At 37.9% G+C, this 17,946-nt stretch overlaps 1 protein-coding gene across 3 annotated transcripts in view; it reads right to left on the bottom strand.

Moving 5' to 3' along the window:
- ZFYVE9 (zinc finger, FYVE domain containing 9) overlaps window positions 1–17,946 on the bottom strand; it is a 118,040-nt gene that overhangs the window by 59,108 nt on the left and 40,986 nt on the right. The window contains exons 4-6 of one of the 3 annotated variants that reach the window (XM_010847190.1): window positions 6,413–6,512; window positions 3,830–4,006; window positions 2,005–2,066 (exon numbers count right to left, since the gene is read on the bottom strand). In XM_010847190.1, coding sequence (XP_010845492.1) covers window positions 2,005–2,066; window positions 3,830–4,006; window positions 6,413–6,512 — 339 coding nt within the window. Of the gene's footprint in view, window positions 1–2,004; window positions 2,175–3,829; window positions 4,007–6,412; window positions 6,513–17,946 lie in introns of all 3 variants that reach the window. The other 2 variants (XM_010847189.1, XM_010847191.1) reach the window with 2 other exon arrangements.

Below are 17,946 nucleotides of genomic sequence, written 5' to 3' on the forward strand. Positions count from 1 at the left end.
ATTTTATGCCAAATATGGCCTAAATGCTTCAAAATATTAATGATGTGAAAGACAAAAAAAAAAGTGGGAAAACTGTTCTCAATGAAAGAAAATCAAAGAAACATAAGAACTAAATAGAACCGTGATCCTTGATGGAATCCTAATTTTTAAAAAATATTTTAATAAAAAATTATATATATAAAATATATATACACATACATATGTGTAAATGAAAGAATAAGAACATCATGGAACAACTGAAGAAATCTGAATATGAACGATATGCTTGATAATAGAATTATATGTTAAATTTGTTTTATCATGTAATTGTACTTAAGTAAAAAAAAAAAAAAGACTTGTTCTCAGGAAACATAAGCTGAAGTATTGAAGTGACAAACTGCAACTAATCCTCAAATGGTTCCTCAAAAAAAAAGGTATGTGTGTGGGGGGGGTAAAGTAAAAATGTGGCAAAATGGCAACAGCAGGTGGATATGGATGAATATATATAAGCGTCCACTGTACTATTCTTGCAGCTCTTCTGTGGGTTTGAAGTTTTTCCACATAAACAACCGTAGAAAAAATAAATTTTCTTGACAAAGTCATTCTATAGATACAAAGAAGAATCAGTCATAGTTCTTGCTATTGTCCTCTGCAGCCATAGAAAAATCCCCTAAAACAGACTTAGAAATACTCGAAGACAGTGACATGGTTTACTGTACTTTCACCAAAAAGGAAATTTAGCTCTGTATGTCAATAAATTTAATCTTAATAACATGTAATTTCAACTGCAACCAAATCCAAAAATCATGTAAATTTCTAGAAAAATATTACTGAACATAAATATAAATAGTAACCATAAAAACTTGAAAAGTAGCAACATTATCCTAATTCTGATCCTCTTACTTTACTTAAAAAAAAAAAAAAGACAAACACACATAGCTGGAATTAATCACCTTATTATAATCTTGACCACCATATTAAATGGGCAAATAGGAATAAGATCGGGACCCACTGTATAAACAATCCTATGTGTATACTTTCTAATTATGGTCCTAGGTGGCTCTATTCTTTCACGGACTCAAAAAAAAATGAATATAATATTTGTCCCCTTCTGAAAATAAACCTCCAAATGTGACCAGTATATCCTATAGAGACAAAGTAAATGTGACCACACAGTATGAGCTCGTTTCCTCAGATAAACTAATCTTTTACCCATTAAGTCCGTAGATTTTCAACTTATTTTTAAGCTTTAGAATCCCTTTTTAAAAATCTTACATGGGAAAAAAAAAAATTTTACATGGAAACACTACAGGTAAACCAGAAAAAAGTAGAGATACTCAGACTGAAGACAAAGGGACAGATTAATTCCTCAGCCATCTTCCTATTTCCTGGCCCTTCCTCACCACGACAACTTCTTGGAGGCTATCACAGAACCTGGGGAATATGCTTTTAAAAAGCTTGTGTATCATGGGACCAGGGTTTCCCTGGTGCCTTGACAGCAAAAGAATCTGCCTGCAATGCAAGAGATGCAGGAGATGTAGGTGCAATCCCTGCATAGAGAAGATTCCCTGGAGGAGGGCATGGCAACCACCTCCAGTATTCTTACCTGGAGAATTCCATGGACAGAGGACCCTGGCAGGCTCCAGGCCATGGGGTCACAGTGTCAGACATGGCTGAGCGACTGAACACACATGTATATCTGTATCAGGGGACCAAGATTCTCTCCAGCACAACCTCTAGCTACAGTGGTAGGCTGAGCTCACCCAAGAACGCCCTTTATAAGATTCTTTCTCCTGAAAAAATTTCCAAATATAGAGCAACAAGAACAACTGATTTTGCCACATTTATTTTAGCCCTAAATGCACACACAAGCAGGCACATTCGCGCGCGCACACACACGAAACTGTATCAAAAGTCTATAGGGTTCCACAGAAAGGTCACTCAATCCAGAAAAAGGCAAGACAGAGGCAGCACAATGCTGAGAAAAGAAAGTACTCACTTTTAGTTGTTGTTTTATTTTCTTACCTCTGCTGGTAGAGGACTGGTAGCTGCTGGCTTGACTGGGTCGTGTGCCACAGCCAGGGTTCCTGCAGAGGAAGTTCCATTCATGGTTAATTTGGCTGCATCAGCAACTTCTCCATTAGGCAAGATCCCATCAGCAAACCAAACTCGCCTCTGCTCTCTGGGCTGAGCCACTTGAGGAGCCAGAAAAATAAAACAGGCATCACTGTGACATTGGTAGGGTTTCTAACACCAAGAAGAGAAGGTCACCAATTTCAGATGTACAAAGAAACCACTATTTAGCATTTTATAATTATAAACATAATTGTGTGCATAAAAGTGGTTATCAGTTAATAAAATACACATTTAAATATATTCCTTACTTCTATAATTAAATATATTCCTTACTTCTATAATCCCTTAATTCTATAATCTTTAAACACAGTTTTAAAGATTTAAAACACTTTGCTTTAAAATATTAAATACGCCTATGATTGTCACATACTCTGTCCTGTTAACACAAACAGATAAACTAAGGAAAATGTTTGAAGTGCATAGGAAATAAACATCAGGGAAAAAATATCTAGAAATAGACGTCCAAATCTCCAGAAAGTATGAAGTTTCTGTAGGAATAAAGTATCTATCTGGAAAAGTGATACAGCATTTTGAAAGGGCAAAAGATGCCCTGAAGAATGTTGAAGAATCATTAACTAATTAAAGAAGAGCTGGCACAGATATGAAAGAACTGGGAAGCAAACTGACCAGATCTTTGGCTGAAGCGTAGCTGAGAAAGAAAAAGACTGATCTGGCAGTGTGAAAGAAGTCTGCATTTTAGTAAAAGGATAGCGAAAAGCTGGAAAACTGAGTCCGGAAAAATGATCTCTTCAAATCCAGTTTTGAAAATCAATTCAAACAGTGAAAACAAAGAGAGACTAGGGAAAAACAACAAAAGATGTAAAGAGGATAAAGATTTTAAGAAAGAAAACCTGAGCTCATAAAAACACGAGAATGACTAAGGGATGATCTGAAAAGAAGAGGAAATGGGGAAAAGTATGATAATGTCAATAGAAGTTTTTGATCTTCAAAAGGGGAGGAGGGCTATTTAGCAAGGGGAAGGGAATACTGCTAGACAAAAAAGTTATAAAATTAATGAAAGAATACAGAGTTTAATTATCAAGGGAGACTTATTGACAAGATCATTTTAAAGAAATAAATAATTGCTACTTTTGCTATTCATAATCCCCTGAACTTAACAAAGTGCCTTTCATCTAACAATACTATTATCATAAAGATATAATAAACTAAAATAAGTTGAGTCTATAATTTTCCATCTATCATATGATATCAGAATTAAAGTTTGATTTTATAAAGATCTGTGCACCTAACACAGTATTTTCATATTTTTATATGGATAGATTTTTTTTTAATGGCAATATATATTCCAAAAATTGATACTAGAATGGGCTGTTCAGAAAAAAGAATTCTCATTTTTATCACTTCTTAAAGTCCTACAAAGAACACTAAGGTAGGCATGAGGCTAGGATTTTTCAGGCTGACTTCAAATTCTTCAACTCTTTTCAAGTAAAAACAAAGTAATTACTCCATTCTTAAGTGGGAGAGGGTATTGGCATATTTTTAGAGGTGCCTCCAAATTATCAGGCAATACAATATTATTCTTAATTTGCCCAGAAATAGTCTCAGGACATTTCTCACCTGTTCTTCCACTTTAATAACCACCCAAAGGGACTTATCTGCAGCGTGTTAAAGACTTGTGATGTAAAATCACATCAGCACCTTTTCAGAGGAACTTGGTGAGGAAAAAGAGAAAGAATAGCACATGATCCCCTACCTTCTGCTCCAGGGTGCTTTAAAACTCCCACAGGTACCATCACAGTGGGAGGTGGAGAGCTCAGGGCTCCTGAGGCCTGAGCTTGCTGCAAGGGAGGGATAGTAGAACAGTATTCAGCAGGATTGTTAGGGTTAGGGCTCTGGCTTGAGGCACTCATCATGTTCTCCCAGGCTTGAGCTAAAGCAAATACAGACACAATCAATGTGAATGGATTGCAAAATATGGACATCAAGACCTCCACAATATTGGATAAATAATGTAGTTCCTCCTCATTAACACTCATAGTATGTCTCTCTTCCAGCTAATAAAGGTATTAAGGAGACAGGTGATTTTATTCAGTAAAGGAGACCATGTAGTTAAGTAAACTATTTGGAAGCAACAAATAAGAATTACAGGATACTTCTGATACAGACTGACAGCAGACTAGTCTTGAGGTTAATGATAGGCTCCTGGCTCCTTTAAAGAGGACCACACATTCTCTTAAGAGGGAGTAAAATAAGTTTAAACTTATTAAAGATTTACAGTTGGGATAGCATTTAGACTTTTCTGGTGGTGGGGCAGGTTTAATATTTAATGCATTAAAAAAAAAAACCTCAGGGGCTAAAAGAGCAAAACTCTGTTGTATGATATTTTTTGTTTCATTTCTACATTTTTAGGCTCTTCTCAGCTGAAGTAAAATCTCATTTGAAAAATTCTGAAGCCTAAAGCTCAGAAGAAAACATCTTAACATTTCTATGAATCTTGCTTTCGTGCAATCATTACCCTGTGTAAACGTATACAGCAAGAACAACCATTTCACATCTCTGGTGTGTGTCAAAAGCACAGGACCCATTTGAACATGAAAATGTGCCAATATCATATAAGTGCCATCAACCAGTATGAATGATCACAAATGTGTTAAGGTTCTGCATACTCCATAAGTTTACTAATTACTGACATATCAACTATTGTCTTCAAAGTAAATAGGATGAAAGATGCTACAGAAATGAAATATATAAATTTTATTATCTAGGCTCAGGTAATATCACATGCTCAGGAATAAAATCACCCAATTTTTGGAGCATTTTTTAAAAAATCTCATTCTGCATCAAAGAATGATCCATAAGATTTTGAATACTTGTTGCCTCCAAACTGCAGGACAAAGCTAGAAAACAACAGTTATGTTCCTTTGAAAGCACTGGCAGGAAGAGGGAAGGAAGAGAAAAGGAGAAAGGGAAAAAGGGACAGGGAACACTGAAAAGCATCAAATTAAATATTCAGTAAAAGACCAGGCTAAGCCATGCGAAAGGAAAGATGCTGGAAAAACCAGGAAAAGAAGAATTTAGGATCCCCTGTTAAGGGCATCCTTGGCTTAATAAAAAAAGTAAGTATTCCATATGAATCCTCTGCCATTTCCTTCATCTTTAGCTATGCCAAGTTAAAAAAACAAGCTATCAAGTTGGAAGACCTCATCAAATAAAAGAGGTATTGGGTACTGTAATTAAGCAGCATGCTATTATCTGTGAATAAATATCTGAAAATGAAATGATCACTGAGTGAAATAACCACCATCTGAAAAATGACCCTTAAGAGTAAAGAGAATGAATTCATATTTGATCAAAATTATAAGAATTCAGAAATGGGAGGAAACTGGGTGGATCATAGGAAATCAGAAAAGATCAGATTAAATAACATGCAATAGGTTAATAAGCCAGCAACAGGAAAACATCACTATGAGCAACGCAGACACAAAGAGCAGGAGGGGCTTTGAGCAGATAAGTTTCAGCCTCCAGGAGACACACTATCCTGGCGTAAGCAGCACTGGTATCTAACGCCAACATTTCATGTCTATTAGTAACTGTTCTGGCAACTGTACAAAGATGCACTCAAAGAGAAAACACCAAATAGTCTAATCAATTTTATTTCATCTTTTTACAAGAATACTCTGGGGTTAGTTGGTTTGTTTGGTTTTAACTAAAATGCCCTTGGATTTATTTCCAGTCCTGCAAAAGGTGAACACAGGATAAGCTATATTTACCTTTTCCTGGCCATATTCTTTGACCATATAAGTAAATTCAAAATCATTATCCTCATAACAAATCTAAGTGGTACTAAGGTGATAAATGATAGAAAAATGCAATTTTCTTTGATCCTAGATGCTAAAAATATTTATTTTTCACAAGATGAGTGAACCAAGGTGTTAATAAGAATATATTCAGTCATTAAGATATTCCCTAGAAAGAGAATTCTTCCCTCGAAAGGAAAACCTCAGCCCAGTTTAAATATTTCATCAACTTAGTGGTCAATAGCCCCCTCCCCCTCCCACTCCAGTTACTTCACAGGAACATTAACAGCCATGTAGCACCAGATTTCCACAGAAATTTCCATTCTTCCTGCAAAACTTACCTGAATTTAGCAATTATTCATTAAACTAGGCACAGGAATTCTGAAATACTAAGATATTTTCAAATTTTTCTGTTAAAGTTACAACATCTGAGAAGGTGAGCAACTTGAAGAGCAAGGCAGGAAAAATCAGGAGTTTTTTCACTGGCATTCTCTTGTTCTGTCTCAGTAACTGTGAATTCAACCTGTTTTAATACTTACCATTCATTAGCACTGAATGGCAGATTACACATACTCTAGCTTCCTTTCTATCCATGTATAACAGTTTACATTTCAGGCTACAGCAGGAAGCACAAAAGACCTGCAGGAAAAAGAACATACTAAATTACTTAGGATCATAGTATAAAGGAAGTAAACCAATACTGATCAACACTGTGGTCAGGAAACCATATTAATACAACACTAAAAACTTCAAAGTGAAGTCACTCAGTCGTGTCCGACTCTTGTGACCCCATGGACCCCTGTGGACTGTAGTCTATGAGGTTCCTCTGTCCATGGGATTTTCCAGGCAAGAGTACTGGAGTGGGTTACCATTTCCTTCTCCAGAGGATCTTCCTAACCCAGGGATTGAACCCAGGTCTCTCGCATTGTAGGCAGACACTTTACTGTCTGAGCCACCAGGGAAGTCCTAAAAACTTCAAAGGAAAATGCAATTGAGAAAGCTGGGTGTGGAGACCCCTATTCAAAAGCAAGAAAGAGATGAACATATCTGTCAAAAATAAGGAAAGTTAAATTGCTGACTGAGAACAAACATTTTTAGCCAAGACTATATAGCAAATATATACATGCCCAGTCTCTTTAGTCAAGTCTGACCCAGGGAGAGAACCCACATGTCCCGTGTCTCCTGCACTGCAGGAGGATTCTTTACTGCTGAGACACCGGGGAAGCAAATACATAGCAGGGGAAAAAATCTAAGCTGTTTTTAGGCAAAATTTCTCTTCAAAATATCATATGACATGGGTGTTTAGACCAGTAACATCTGCTATTTCTGTTTAAAGAGTCAATATTGTTGTCGTTCAGTCACCAAGTGGTGTCCGACCAGGCTCCTTTTGTCCGTAGGATTCTCCGGGCAAGAATACTGGAGTGCATTGCCATGCCCTTCTCCAGGGTACTGGAGTGGGTTGCCATGCCCTTCTCCAGGGATCTTCCCAATCCAGGGATCGAACCCAAATCTCTTAGTCTCCTGCAATGGGAGACGGGTTCTTTACCACTAGTGCCACCTGGGAAGCCCTTAGCTTTCCTGCCAAGAAGCAATCGTCTTCTAATTTCATGCTTGCAGTCACCACCTGTAGTGATTTTAGAGCCCAAGAAGAGGAAATCTGTCATTACTCCACCTTTTCCCCTTCTATTTGCCAAGAAGTAATTGGACCAGGTGCCATGATCTTAGCTTTTTTACTATTGAGTTTTAAGCTGGCTTTTTCACTCTCCTCTTTCACCCTCATCAAGAGACTCTTTAGTTCCTCTTCTCTTTCAGCCATTAAAGTCATATTATCTGCATATCTGAGATTATTGATATTTTTCCAAGCAATCTTGATTCCAGCTTATAACTCATCCAACCCAGCACTTCACATAATGTGCTATGCAAACAAGTTAAATAAATGGGGTGACAATAAATAGCCTTGTCGTACTCCTTTCTTAATTTTGAAACAGTCAGTCTTCCACATAATGTTCTAACTGTTGCTTCTTGACTCACATACATGTTTCTCAGGAGACAGGTAAGATGGTCTGGTATTTCCATCTCTTGAAGAGTTTTCCACAGCTTGTTATGATCCACAACTGAAGGCTTTAGCATAGTCAATGAAACAGAAGTAGATGCTTTTCTGGAATTCTCTTGCTTTGTCTATGATGCAGCAAACGTTGGCAATTTGATCTCTAGTTCCTCTGTCTTTTCTAAGTCTAGCTTGAATATCTGGTAGTTCTTGGTTCACGTACTACTGAAGCCTAACTTGAAGGATTTTGAGCATAACCTTACTAGCATAGGAAATGAGTGAAATTGGCCAGTAGTCTGAACATTGTTTAATATTGAAGATTGATCTTTTCCAGTCTTGTGGCCACTGCTGAGTTTTCCAAATTTGCTGGCATAATGAGTGTAGCACTTTAATAGCATCATCTTTTAGGATTCTAAATAGCTCTGCTGGAATTCCAGCACTGCCACTAGCTTTATTGGCAGCAGTGCTTCCTAAGGCCCACTTGACTTCACACTCCAGAATGTCTAGCTCTGGGTAAGTGACCACACCATTGTGATTATCCAGGTCATTAAAATATTTTTTTGGTATAGTTCTTCATGTATTCTTGCCACCTCGTCTTAATCTCTTCTGCTTCTCTCATTTCAGTCTTTGATTGTGCCCATCTTTGGATGAAATGTTCCTTTGATATTTCCAATTTTCCTGAAGAGATTTCTAGTCTTTCCCCTTCTGTTGTCTTCCTCTATTTCTTTGCATTGTTCATTGAAGAAGGCCTTCTTGTCTCTCCTTGCTATTATCTGGAACTCTGCATTCAGTTGGTTATACATTTTCCTTTCTCCCTTGCTTTTCACATCTTTTCTTCCCTCAGCTATTTGTAAAGCCTCCTCAGACAACCATTTTGCCTTCTTGCATTTCTTTTTCTTTGGGATGGTTTTGGTCACCACCTCCTGTACAGTGTTATGAACCTCTGTCTACAGTTCTTAAGGCACTCTGTCTACCAGATCTAATCCTTTGAATCTATTCGTCATCTCTACCGTATTATCATCAGGGATTTGATTTAGGTCATACATGAATGGCCTAGTGGTTTTCCCTAATTTCTTAAATTTAAATATGAATTTGGCAATAAGGAGTTTATGATTTGAGCCAAAAATCAGCTTCAGGTCTTGTTTTTGCTGACTGTATACAGCTTTTCCATCTTTAGCTACAAAGAATGTAATCAATCTGATTTCAGTACTGACCATTTGGTGATATCCATGTGTAAAGTCATCTCTTGTATTGTTGAAAAAGGGTGTTTACTATGACCAGTGCATTACCTCTGTGTGACTCCATGGACGTAGCCTGCCAGGCTCCTCTGTCCATGGGATTTTCCTGGCAAAAATACTGGAGTGGGTTGCCATACCCTTCTCCAGAGGATCTTCCTGACCCAGGGATCAAACCCACATGTCCGTCTCCTGCACTGCAGGCAGATTCTTTACTGCTGAGCCACCAGGGAAGCAAATAGATAGGAGGAAAAAAAAAAAAACCTAAGCTGTTCTTAGGCAAAATTCCTATCTACAAACATATAACTTGGGTGTTTAGATTAGTAACATCTGCTATTTCTGTTTGAAGAGGCAATATAGCAGGTGAAATAAACAAAGACTGGGAATTCTGGGCTTTCACTTCTGTTTTTTTACTACCCTTATGTGTGGAATAATAATCATACCAGCTGCTTTCATTGGTTTGCTATGCAAGCCAGGAAAGATCAAAATACACAATTTAACCATAAAAGTAAGCACAGCCCCAGCTCCAGGGAATCAAACCAGGCCACCAAAAATTGGCCATGCCAATTTCCAGCACCTTATTTCCACTTTCCAGGGTTGGTTCCCGACAATCTTACTTTATTTTCCCTTTCATACCAGGCAACAAGAATCTCCTTAGCTCCCTGTTAAGATTTATTTTCTTGAGAACTCATTAATCCCTATCAGAGAAAACTTCATACAGGTAGAAAGGTGTTCCCAGCAGTGCAAATTTTACTAATCCAGTTTTTATGGCCAATAAGTATCCTGTATCTTACATAACTGAAACAAGGGATGAGGTCCTATTAAAGACAAAGTGAGAGCAATCACCTCTCCTTCTACTAGGTATAATTAATCTACCTAGTTACCATGACTACCAATTTACATTTTCAGAGGCTTCCCATTATCAAAACAACTCTGTGGTATAGGGAGAACTGGGGCTATATTACCTTATTTTCTATCAGAGGAAACTGAATTTGGATCGTTAAATGACTTGCTCAAGTTCACAGGAAACTATATGAATTCTAGGCACTTAACATACATGTATTATCTCATCTAAACTCATAAATTCTATGAAAGCATTCATTCATAATTAACAGAGTTAAATAAATGTGAAGTAAAACTACTCTGTCATATAGCTAGTAAGCTAGATAAAAGGTTCGAAACACTGTATTGGAGGCAGTTACCAAAACCATCCCAAAGAGAAAGAAATGCAAGAACTCAAAGTGGTTCTCTGAGGAGGCCTTACAAACTGCTGAGAAAAGAAGAGATGTGAAAGACGAAGAAAGGGAACGATATACCCAACTTAAGGCGGAGTTCCAGAGAACAGCAAGGACAGATAAGAAAGTCTTAAGTGAGCAATGTAAAGAAATAGAGGAAAACAACAGAAGGGGAAAGACAAGAGATTTCTTCAAGAAACTTAAGAGATACCAAGGGAATAATTCATGCAAAGATGGGCACAATAAAGAACACAGATGGCAAGGACCTAACAGAAGCAGAAGAGATTAAGTAGAGGTGGCAAGGATACACAGAAAAACTATACAAAAAGGTCTTAATGACCCAGATAACCACAATGATGTGGTTACTATTCTATAGCCAGACATGGAGTGTGAAGTCAAATAGGCCTTAGGAAGCATTACTACAAACAAAGCTAGTGGAGGTGCTGGAATTCCAGCAGAGCTATTTAAAATCCTAAAAGATGATGCTTTTAAGGTGCTGCACTCAATATGCCAGCAAAATTGGAAAACTCAGCAGTGGCCACAGCACTGGAAAAGGTCAGTTTTCATTTCAATCCAAAAGAAAGGCAATGCCAAAGAATGTTCAAAGTACTGTACAGCTGCACTCATTTCACATGCTAGCAAGGTAATGTTCAAAATCCTTTAAGCTCGGCTTCAACAGTACATGAACCAAGAACTTCCAGATCTACAAGCTGGATTTAGAAAAGGCAAAGGAATCAGAGTACAAATTGCCAACATCTTTTGGATCATAGACAAAGCAAGAGAATTCCAGAAAAGCAAGTTCTGCTTCATTGACTAAGTAAGCTAAAGCCTCTGACTCTGAGGATCAGAACCAACTGTGAAAAATTCTTAAACAGAAAACCAGACCGCTTAACCTGTCTCCCGAGAAACCTGTACGCGGGTCAAGAAGCAACAGTTAGAAATGGGCATGGAACAACAGACTGGTTCAAAATTGGGAAAGGAGTACATAAAGGCTGCCTGTTGTCAACCTGCTTATTTAACTTCTTTATGCAGAGTACATCATAGGAAGGGCCAGGCTGGACGAATCACTAGCCAGACAATCAAGACTGCCAAGAGAAATATCAACAACCTCAGATATGCAGATGATACCACTTTAATGGCAGAAAGCAAAGAGGAACTAAAGAACCTCTTGATGAGGGTGAATAGTGGAGAGTGAAAAAGCTTGCTTAAAACTCAAAGTTCAAACAACTAAGATCATGGCATCCGGTCCCATCACTTTATGGCAAATAGATGGGGAAAAAGTAGAAACAGTGACAGATTTTATTTTCTTGGGCTCCAAAACCACTGTGGATAGTGATTGCGGCTATAAATTAAAAGACGCTTGCTCTTTGGAAGAAAAGCTATGACAAACCTAGACAGCGTTTTAAAAAGCAGAGACATCACTTTGCCAACAAAGGTCCATCTAGTCAAGGCTATGGTTTTTCCAGTAGTCATGTATGGATGTGAGAGTTGGACCATAAAAAAGACTGAGCACCAAAGAATTGATGCTTTTGAATTGTGGTGATGGAGAAGACTCTTGAAAGTCCCTTGGACTGCAAGGAGATCCAACCAGTCAATCCTAAAGGAAATTAATCCTGAATATCCATTGGAAGAACTAATGCTAAAGCTCTAATACTTTGGCCAGATGATGCAGAGAGCTGACTCACTGGAAAAGACCCTGATGCTGGGAAAGACTGAGGGCAGGTGGAGAATGGGGTGACAGAGGATGAGATGGTTGGATGGCATCACTGATTCAACAGACGTGAGTTTGAGCAAGCCCCCGGAGATAGTGAAGGACAGGGAAACCTGACATGCTGCAATCCATGGGGTCGCAAAGTCAGACACAACTTAATGACTGAAAAACAACAGCTCATTACAATGCTCTTAACACCACAATTCAACACAACTGTAGTTTGAGAAATTAACTACCGAGCAGGGAATGGCACCCCACTCCAGTACTCTTGCCTGGCAAATCCCATGGACGGAGGAGCCTGGTAGGCTGCAATCCATGGGGTCGCGAAGAGTTGGACATGACTGAGCGACTTCACTTTCACTTTTCACTTTCATGCATTGGAGAAGGAAATGGCAAGCCACTCCAGTGTTCTTGCCTGGAGAATCCTGGGAACAGGGGAGACTGGTGGGCTGCCGTCTATGGGGTGGCACAGAGCTGGACACGACTGAAGCAACTTAGCAGCAGCAGCTGCTTACCAAGAAGCATAACCAAGTGGCTATATTTTAAGACCAGAGGACAAAAAAACTTGAGAAATTGATCTCTGAAATTGTAAGCCAACAGATTATTTTAAAGTTCTTTTAATTCAGGGTCTTATAAAGGTTATGCCATATTCACCACCAAAATCCTCAGCGGTAAACAAAACTGACTGTAAGTCAAGTTATTCAAAAGTAATTTGCAACTTAATGTATAATTTTATTTAAAATAACAAATTGCCATCTAGCAAAATACAAATCAGGGTTTCTTCACCTTTCTTTTTGAATTAAGTATAAAAGTGTATAAAAGTATAGCATTAAGTTTAATAGGTTTTTTTTTTGAGGGGAAGTATTTTATTTTTGTATTGATACTACTGTCACTCAACTCTGCAGGGAAAAACAGAGAAAAAAGGAATAACAATGGACAAAAATTACTACCTTTAAATGCTCAAAGGTCCAGGTGATGTCTATGCAATAAACCTATTAGGTTTTTAATTTGTACCCTCTCCATCACATTTATGGGGAAAAAGCATGAGTTACACAGCCAAAAAAAGCCTTGGTTGGTTTCTAGTTCCACTTAGTTTCTTCAACTGTAAAGTAGGGATAATATCACCGTTTACACAGGTTTACTAGAAAGATTAAATTAGATAATAAACAAAATACTGAGCATGTACTAAATAAATGTTAGCTCCTTTCTGATTCCCTCTTAGCTGGCTGCCTAGGAACTGTGTGGTCATAGTTCCAGGTGTTGATAGAGAAGTGGCCCTAGTACTAAGGACTTCAATTTCACCATTCTCTTATTCTGTTTTTTCCTAAAATAATTGCAAATTGCTTTGGAGTGTGGACTCTGCAAGTCAAAGAGTCTGAGTTAGAATCCTAACTCAAACAGTTAGTTGCTGTGTGATTTTGAACAAGTTACTTAATCATTTTAAACCTTTTGCAAAATATGGATTATAACACTAGCTATCTCCTAAAGAGTTAACATATACTAAATAAGATAATATAATCAGCATTTAGAAGTGTCTGGCACGTGGTAAACATTGAATAAATATTAAATGAGAACATTGTCTCATTCTCCTCACCATCACTACCACCATCATCATCAATCTGCCTCCAACTGTAAAGCATCTGCAACTTTGTTATTGTTTTGTTACTTATTATATTTCATATACTAAAGCTTTGTCATCTACAGAAATATGAGCAGTATGTTTTCATACAGTGACCATTCCTATACTGTTTTTGCCTCTCTTTAATTAAAAACAGAACAGTAAGCAATACATAATGTTCACTGAATGAATCAATGAGTAAACAAATAAATGGAAATAGATGAACAGATGGCAACATAGATGGGCCCTTTTCGACTTTCCTTGCTTTTCCAATAGAAAGTACTTTTATTGCAAAGACAATGTAACAAGTTAAAAATGTCTCCAAAGACAAATACTGACCCTATCCCAAGAATGGACTGGACTAGTACCATTTGGCTGAAAGTTTAATACAAAGTTTTACAGGGCTATGAAAATTTCAATTTTCTCCTAGGATTTACTTTCCCACTCCAAAATAACTAACAATTTTCTGAAACCTTCATCATCTATCCCTATTTCACCTTCTCTCTATATTTTTGATATGAAATATGAGCCAAGGATTTAGAAATTTCTTACTGCTTTCACCACTAAATACAAAAATTTACCTAAATACAAAAAAGAATTCCCTACCTTCTCTTTCTTACCCTTGTTGAAAACCTAACACTCAATAAATGCACAAATGTCATCTCTCTGGCTTCCTCAAAATTTTTTCTCTTCCTTTGATTAATCCCCTTTTTCTTCTAAAACAACTTGTCTAGAAGATCATTCATGATGTTATATAAATACAGTAGTATCTTCCATCCTTAAAAAAATTCACCCATAATCACCACCTTCATTTAATAATTGCTCCAATTTTTTCTGTTCTCCCTTAACAGTAAAATCTGAAAAGGATCTCTCAGTCCCTTCACTTCTTATTCCATTTTCAACCAATTCCCCATTTTTGACCCATCCTGCTTCTGTATTCATAGAATAGAAAAAAGCATTCTCTATCAAGACAGCTTTTATAAGTGACCCTACTGTAGTCAAGTATAATGGTCCTTTCCCTGTCCCACCTTATTGACCCTGATCAGCATTTTACATAGGTGATAGTCCCCATCCTTTGACAAACTACATTCTTCTTTTGACTTCCAAGACAACACATTTTCTTTGTTTTCTACCTGTCTCTCTGCCACTCTTTCTCAGTCACTGTACTGAGTCTTTCTTCTCCATTTGACCTCAGTGGCTCAGGCCTGGGCCCTTTCTCTTCCGTCTATCCATTCTTCCCTAGGTGAGCTCATGCATCCCCATGGCTTCTCACTGAATTCCCTACATAACCTGCAAAGCCCAGTGATCTATTCCCTGAGTCCCTCTCTAAGCTCTTTTTATGAGGTTTCTTTTACTTGTTGTACTTTAACCACACTGTATTCCTTTCAGTTTCCTGAAGAGGTGCTTTCCTGCCTTAGAGACTGTGTCTATAATGTTCACTCTTCCTAAAGCATTCTGCTTCCTGTTTTGATGACTGACTCCACAAATTTCATATATCACCTAAAATGCCACTTTTCAGAGGACTGCCCAGACCTTACTCCCCCTGTCCCTCTTATACAGTATCCCTCCTTGTTAATTTCCTAAATAGGCCTCATCACAATTTGCAATTCTGTTTGTTTGCTTTTGGTTATTCCCACTAATCTTTACATGAGAATATGGATCTTAGCATAAACCAGCACCCAGCACAGTGACAGACACTCGGTGTTTACTGAATAAAGTAATTGTCTGGGATTCATTTATTCATTAACAAACATTCACTGAGTGCTTTGTAGGTAGCAGGTACTGCACCAAATGCTGGGGATATAAAAAGAATCATAATCACAAGATCCTTACAGACCAATGAGGGAGAAGGACAAAGATAATACTGTATGATAAGTGCTATGACATGGGTGAGGCTGATTTTTAGCCCTCAGTCTTTTCAATGGAAAACATTTCCTAGCTTCATTAGAACTCAAGATGAAACCAGCGTGCTTGATCCTGTTTCACCACGCCAGAATGGTTAAACTCATGTCAGTGAAAAGATAGGACAGGCAGGTTTTCAGGCAGAGTATGAGGGAAACTAACTTACTATGCAATATTCTATTTAAAGCATCTATTTCTTACTCTTATATCTATTGTTTCCCATTAACATAAGCAAATAGAAAATGGGATTGCCCTGATGGCTCAGTGGTAAAGGATCTGCCTGCCAATGAAGGCACACAGGTTTGATCCCTGGTCCAGGAAGATGCCACGTGCTGCAGAGCAACTAAACCCGTGTGCCACAACTGCTAAGTCTGTGCTCCAGTGCCCAGGAGCTCTACTACTGAGCCCCCGTGCCACAACTACTAAAGTCCACGTGCCTAGAGCCCGGGCTCTGCAATAAGAGAAGCCACCACAAGAAGAAGCCCATGCATCACAACTAAAGAGTAGCCCCCACTCACCACAACTAGGAAGAAGTTCTCATAGCAACAAAGACTTAGCAGAGCAAAAAATAAATAAATAAAATTATTTTTAAAAAGAAAACAAACAACCCAATTAAAAGATAGGCAAAAGATTTAAATAGACACTTTACCAAAGAAGATACACAGATGGGAAATAGGTGTAAGAAAAGATGTTCAGTATCATGTCATTAGAGTTGCAAATTAAAACAAAAATGAGATACTACACCTATTAAAACATCTAAAATTTGGGATTTCCCTGCCTGTCTGGCAGTTAGGACTCCAAGCTCTCATTGCCAAGGGCCCAGATTCAATCCCTGGTTGGGGAACTAACATCCCACAAGCCACACATCGTGGCCAAATAAATTAATTAATTAAAATGTCTAAAAATCCAAAACTGACAAGACCAAATGCTGGTGAGGATGTGGAGCAACAAGAATTTTCATTCACTGCTGATGGGAATGCGAAAATGGTACAGCCACTTTGGAAGACAATTTGGCAGTTTTTTATGAAGAGAAGCGCTTCTCTGGTGGCTCAGACAGTAAGGAATCTGCCTGCAATGTTGGAGATCTGGGTTTGACTCCTGGGTCAGAAACATCCCCTGGAAAAGGGAATGGCTACCCACTCCAGTATTCTTGCCTGAAGAATTCCACGGACAGAGGAGCCTGGTGGGCTACAGTCCATGAGGTCGCAAAGAGTCAAACATGTCTGAGCTACTAACACTCATGAAGAGAAACATAGGCTTACCATACCCTCCAGTAATCATGCTCCTATATATTTATACAAATGAAAAACTTACATCTAGTCAAAACCTGCGCACAAATATTTATAATATCTGTACTTATAATTGCCAAAAACTAGATCAACCAAGATGTCTTTCAACAGCTGAATGAATAAACAAACTTGTGGTGTACCCATACAACAGACCACTACAGAGCAATAAAAAGAAAGGAGTTATCATGTCAGAAAAAGACACAGAGGTTCCTTGACTTTGGTCTTTGCAATGACCAAAAAAGTAAAAATAAACAAGTGGGACTACATCAAGCTAGAAAGCTTCTACACAGTAAAGGAAACCATCAACAAAATGAAAAGACAATATGGAAAATGAGAAAATATCTTCAAGTCATGTATCTGATAAGGGGTTAATATTGCAAATGTATAAAGAACTCATATAGTTCAACAGGAGGAAAATACACAATCCAATTAAAAATAGGTAAAAGACATGAACAGACATTTCTCCAAAGAAGACAAAAGAAGGGTCAACATGTATGTGAAAAGATGCCCCCTAATTATCAGGAAAATGCAAATCAAACCACAATGAGATATCAACTCATACCTGTCAGAATGGTTATTATCAAAAAGTTAACAAACGTTGGGAAGGATGTGAAGAGAGCCCTGTGCACTGTTGGTGGGAATGAAAATTGGTGCAGCCACTATAGAAAATTGGTGCAGCCAGTATAGAGGATGCTCAAAAAATTAAAAATACAACTATCATATGACCCAGCAATTCCACATGTAGGTATTTATCCAAAGAAAACAATATCAATAACTCAAATAGATGCCTGCACCACCATGCTCACTGCAACATTATTTCCAATAGTCAATATATGGAAACAACCTAGGTGTCCATTAATAAATGAATAAAGAAATTTTGGGGGGAGGAGCCAAGATGGCGGAGGAGTAGGACGGGGAGAACACTTTCTCCCCCACAAATTCATCAAAAGAGCATTTAAACGTCGAGTAAATTCCACAAAACAACTTATGAATGCCGGCAGAGGACATCAGGCACCCAGAAAAGCAACCCAACTCT

The sequence above is a fragment of the Bison bison genome, unplaced genomic scaffold, assembly GCF_000754665.1.
Source record: "Bison bison bison isolate TAMUID 2011002044 unplaced genomic scaffold, Bison_UMD1.0 scf7180017864244, whole genome shotgun sequence".
NCBI lineage: Eukaryota > Metazoa > Chordata > Mammalia > Artiodactyla > Bovidae > Bison > Bison bison.